This window comes from Erinaceus europaeus, chromosome 8 (assembly GCF_950295315.1).
Source record: "Erinaceus europaeus chromosome 8, mEriEur2.1, whole genome shotgun sequence".
NCBI classification, from domain to species: Eukaryota; Metazoa; Chordata; class Mammalia; order Eulipotyphla; family Erinaceidae; genus Erinaceus; species Erinaceus europaeus.
Window position 1 is genome coordinate 122,692,574 of NC_080169.1, and position 5,097 is coordinate 122,697,670.

Below are 5,097 nucleotides of genomic sequence, written 5' to 3' on the forward strand. Positions count from 1 at the left end.
TATATTGGCAGGTCCGGTCGAGCGTAGACGTGGGAAATGAACTTAGATGATGCCACATCCCGACGAATATCTGGCGGGGCGATGTTGCTAAGAACTGGCAGCCATGGAACCGGGGTGGAACGGATGGTTCCAGAAATTATCCTCATGGAGGAATATAATTTGGAATCGACCAAGTGGACATGGGGGCTACGGAACCCTCCTGGGGCACAGTATTCTGCAGTGGAATAGCATCATGCCAGAGAGGATGATCGTAGTGTGGAAGCGCTCGCGCCCCATGAGGAGCTGGCCAGTCCTGCAATGATGTTATTCCTCGCGCCCACCTTTGCTGCAGTTTTTATGAGATGTTCGTGAAATGACCATAACACTGTACAGCTCTGGCTTCCTATGGTGCGGAGGGGACTGAACCTGGGACTTGGGAGCCTGAGGCATGAAAGTCTCTTTGCATAACCATTATGCTATCTACCCCCAGCTCCCTCCCCCCCTTTTTTTTTTTCTGCACCAAGGTTCAGCTCCGCTGATGGTGGTGCAGGGGATTGAACCTGGGGCGTGAAGCCTCAGGCAGGAGAGGCCGGAACACCCAGCTTTCGCAGCCTAACTGCTCAAAGGCCGGAGGTTAGCGCGTTTCCATGGAGACCCGCAGCCCCGGAGCCCTTGCTCCGCCCCGGAGGCGTGAACGTCGGCAGATCCTCCAATCACAGTTCCGAAGGGAAGGTCTACACGGAACCCTCCATTCGCAGCTTGACCCGAGATAGACGTGTTTCTCCACCAATCAGCGCTGATGCGCGTAGGGGCTGCCGGGATGGGGGCCGGAGCCAACATGGAGTTCTCAATGGGATCGCTGTGAAACTGTCGTTGCCAGCTGCCTCTGTTCTCCCGCACCATCATGTTGGTGCACTTATTTCGAGTGGGGATTCGGGGAGGCCCGGTCCCTGGCGGGACCCGACTCCCCCTCCACTTCCAGACTTTCTCGGCCGTCAGGTAAAAGGGGACAAAGCTGGAAGAGGGGGGATCCCTAGGCCGGCCGGCCGGGCGCGGGGGCCGCCGGGAGATGCAGTCCCAGGCTTCGCGCGAGGCCTGATGGGAGTTGTAGGCAGACCCGCCCTGGGGTGGAATGTCACTCCTTGGGGACTGGCCTCAATTATTTACAGCGCCCGTCCAGGTGCTTCTTGGTCTTTGACCCCATGGGTGCGGACTCCTCGCCAGGGGGCGCTAGGCTGCACAGATGGAGGTCATATTCGAATTGATCTCCCCAAATTTTGTACCGAAATTAACAGTGATATTTATTTAGCCTTTATGAAATAGGTGGTGCATTTGAAGCAAGCTGCCTAGGGCCTGGAAGATAGACCCCCCCGCTCCCAGGGCCGGGGTTCGAGCCTCGGCACCACATGGGAGTGCCACAGCTGGGAGGAAGCCCGGTGCCATGGTATCTCTCTCTCGGAAATTAGAGAATAAAAAAATTGACCAAGGATCCCGTGGTGCTGGGGACACCAGCACATTGGTTCTGCAAGAGGACTTTCCTGTTTCATGCTTGAGGTTCCAGGGATCCAGGTTCAGCCCCCAGCACCACCATAAGCCAGAGCTGAGCAAGTCTTTGGGAAACAAATAAATAAAATAGGGTCTCTGCGGTGGCGCACCTGGTTAAGTGCTCACATTACAGTGCACAGGGGCCCAGGTTCAAGCCCCGTGGTCCCCACCTGCAGGGGGGGGGGCGCTTTACAAGTGGTGAAGCAGGACTGCAGGTGTCTTTCCCTCTCTTCCTTTTTTCTCTCTCTCTTTTAAATATTATTTATTTATTAATGAGAAAGAGGAGTAGAAAGAACCAGACATCACTCCTGGTACATGTGGTGCCGGGGATTGAACTCATGACCTCATGCTTGAGTCAATGCTTTACCCACCGCACCACCTCCCAGACCACTCCCCTTCCTTCTCTGTTGCTCTGTCTCTATCCAAAATGAATCCACAACAAACATTTAAGAAATGAATAAAATTGGGCCCAGGAGCTAGTGCAAAGTGGATAGGGCGCTGGACTCTCAAATGTGAGGTTTCACGTTCAACCCAGCATCCCATGTGCCAGGGTAATGCTCTGGTTCTTTTTCTTTCTCATTGACAAATAAACAAAGAAAATAAGCACATCGGGTTAAGCACACATAGTACGAAGCAAGAACCCATCCAGGGATCCCGGTTAGAGCACCCACTCCCCCCCACCTACAGGGTGAAGCGGTGAAGCAGTGAAGCAGGTCTGCAGGTGTCTGTCTTTCTCTCTCCCTCTCTATCTTCCCCTCTCTCAATTTTTTTTTTAATATTTTCCCTTTTGTTGCCCTTGTTGTTTTTTATTGTTGTTGTAGTTATTGTTGTTATTGATGTCGTTATTGTTAGATAGAGAGAAATGGAGAGAGATGGGGAAGACAGAGGGGGAGAGAAAGATAGACACCTGCAGACCTGCTTCACTGCCTGTGAAGCGAATCCCCTGCAGGTGGGGAGCCGGGGGCTCGAACCAGGATCCTTACCCTTTGGGCCACCTGCGCTTAACCCACTGCGCTACCGCCCGACTCCCCTCCCTCTCAATTTCTCTCTGTCTTATCCAACAACTACAACAGCAATAATGACAACAATGAAAAGAAATGGCTGCCGGACGTGGTGGATTCACAGTGCAGGCACCGAGCCCCAGTGACAGCAATGGAGGCAAAAAAAATCGGGGCCAGGTGGTGGCGCACCTGGTTGAGCGCACACGTTATAGTGCTCAGGACCCAGGTCCAAGCCCCTAGCTCCCACCTGCTGGGGGAAAACGTCACAAGTGGTGAAGCAGGGCTGCAGATGTCTCTTTCTCTCTCTCTCTCTCTGTATCACCTCCTTTTCTCTCAATTGCTCTCTGTCTCTGTCCAATAATAAATAAAAACATTAAAAATAAAAAGACTGGGGAGTCGGGCGGTGGCGCAGTGGGTTAAGCGCATGTGGCGCAAAGCGCAGGGACCGGTGTAAGGATCCCGGTTCGAGCCCCCGGCTCCCCACCTGCAGGGGAGTCGCTTCACAGGCGGTGAAGCAGGTCTGCAGGTGTCTGTCTTTCTCTCCCCTTCTCTGTCTTCCCCTCCTCTCTCCATTTCTCTCTGTCCTATCTAACAACGAATTGAATCAACAAGGGCAATAATAATAACCACAACGAAGCTACAACAAGGGCAACAAAAGGGGGGAAAAATGGCCTCCGGGAGCGGTGGATTCATGGTGCAGGCACCGAGCCCAGCAATAACCCTGGAGGAGGAAAAAAAATAATAATAAAAAAATAAAAATAAAAAGACTGAAATTCATGCATGTGTGAAGTCCCTGGAGCAGGAAAAGTCAAACTGAGCATGGTCCCTACACTCCAGCACTATGAGCCGAGCCGTCAGCCTAGTAACCTGTGCGTCTGTTTTGTATTTGCACTCAACAGGTCAGCTCACAAAGAGAGTTAGGGAATGAACAAGGGCCCTGAAGCTGGGACTCCCCAGCCAGTGCTTCCTGAGCAGGGACTCCCCAGCCTTCTTCTTCTTTTTCTTTTAATCTTTATTTATTTATTGGATGGAGACAGCCAGAAATCGAGAGGGAAGGGGAAGAGAGGGAAAGAGACAGCCTGCAGCCCTGCTTCACCACTCGCAAAGCTTTCCCTCTGCAGGTGGGGATCGGGCTCTTGAACTTGGGTCCTTGCACATTGGGACATACGCGCCCAACCAGGTGCACCACCTGCCAGCCCCGGCCTCCTTAAGCCTAGGGCCAGGCGGGCAGACGGAGGGCTCTTGGGCTCCCCGCCAGCGTGGTCTGTGCGTGTGGGAAGTCGGCTGATTGAAGGAGGGCAGGAGCGGGGCGAGGTGCAGGCTCAGTGCTGGGAAGTGCTCTGCTCTTCCAGACCCTGGAGTTTGGAGAAGATGCTCTAAGCTGCAGAGTAGCCATGGTAAATTATTAAACGGCTTGAAAACGGCCCGTAAGAGAGAATGAGGCTCGACAGTTATTTAAGCCAGAGCGGAACGCAAGAAAAGACTTTCGGATGACAGCCAAGCCTTCGTGCCTCCAGGCTGCGCCGTTCCTCAAACATCTCAACACAGTAGACCATAGGGCAGATTTAGTGGGGGCGGCAGACCCATTCCAAAGTGGAGGTGCATCGATGAACACACACACACACACACACACACACACACACACACACCCTGTGAGTAGGATAGAAACTAGTAGAATAACGTGGCTGGTTTTGTGACGCATTCACTTTTGTGTGACATATTATTATTATTCTTTTGTTGTTGTTACTTTATTTTTTATTATGTTTTGCCTCCAGGGCTATCGCTGGGGCTCAGTGCCTGCCCTGTGAATCCACTGCTCCTGGAGGCCATCTTTTCCCATTGTTGTTGTTACTGTTGTTGGATAGGACAGAGAGAAATCAAGAGAGGAAGAAAACACGGGGGGGGGGGGGGGGGAGAGACACCTGCAGACCTGCTTCTCCGGCAGTGAAGCGACCTCCTCCCCGCAGGTGGGGAGCCGGGGGCTCGAACCAGGACCCTTGTGCGGGTCCTTCGCCCTATGTGCGCTTTATCCACCGCGCCACCACCCAGCCCCTGGCAGACAGTTTCTTTATACTGAATTATAATGAAAAAACGTATTTCTTACTGTTGGTCTCAGTAGGTTTGAAAATTTCCAGAAACTGTAGTAATGGGTGAGGTCAGATTACCCTGTGTTTCTCTCTCCCTCCGGATTGAGTGATTTATTTATGAGAGGTTGGGGGAGAGAGGGGAGCAGGAGAAAACCGAAGCATCACTTTGGCTCACGCAGTGCTGGGGATCCAACTTGGGGTCTCACGCTTGAGGGTGCGATGCTTAATCCTCTGTGCCACCTCCGAGGCTGCTGTCCCTCCCTCCCTCCCTTCCTCCCTCTCTCCCTCCTTCCTGTCTTTCTCCCTCCCCCCTTCTTTCTCTCTGTTTGTTAGACCACAGCACTGAAATGGCTTCTAATTCTTGGGGGTCCGGCTTGAGCGTGGGCCACACACGGCAGTGCCTCGGCCTGTCCCCTGAGCTGTGTCGCTGGCTCTCACTGCATTTCTGGGGAGAGGGGTGTGTGCACTGGACAGGCCTTAGCCGC

The 5,097-nt window shown here is 53.1% G+C and overlaps 1 protein-coding gene across 1 annotated transcript in view; it reads left to right on the forward strand.

The window, feature by feature from the left end:
* The first annotated feature begins 776 nt into the window (after nt 1-776).
* The window catches only part of ABCB8 (ATP binding cassette subfamily B member 8), a 27,408-nt gene continuing 23,087 nt past the window's right edge, over nt 777-5,097 (forward strand). The window contains exon 1 of the mRNA XM_007536635.3: nt 777-978. Within this exon, the coding sequence (XP_007536697.1) occupies nt 884-978 (95 nt within the window). The 5' untranslated portion in view covers nt 777-883. The remainder of the gene's footprint in view (nt 979-5,097) is intronic.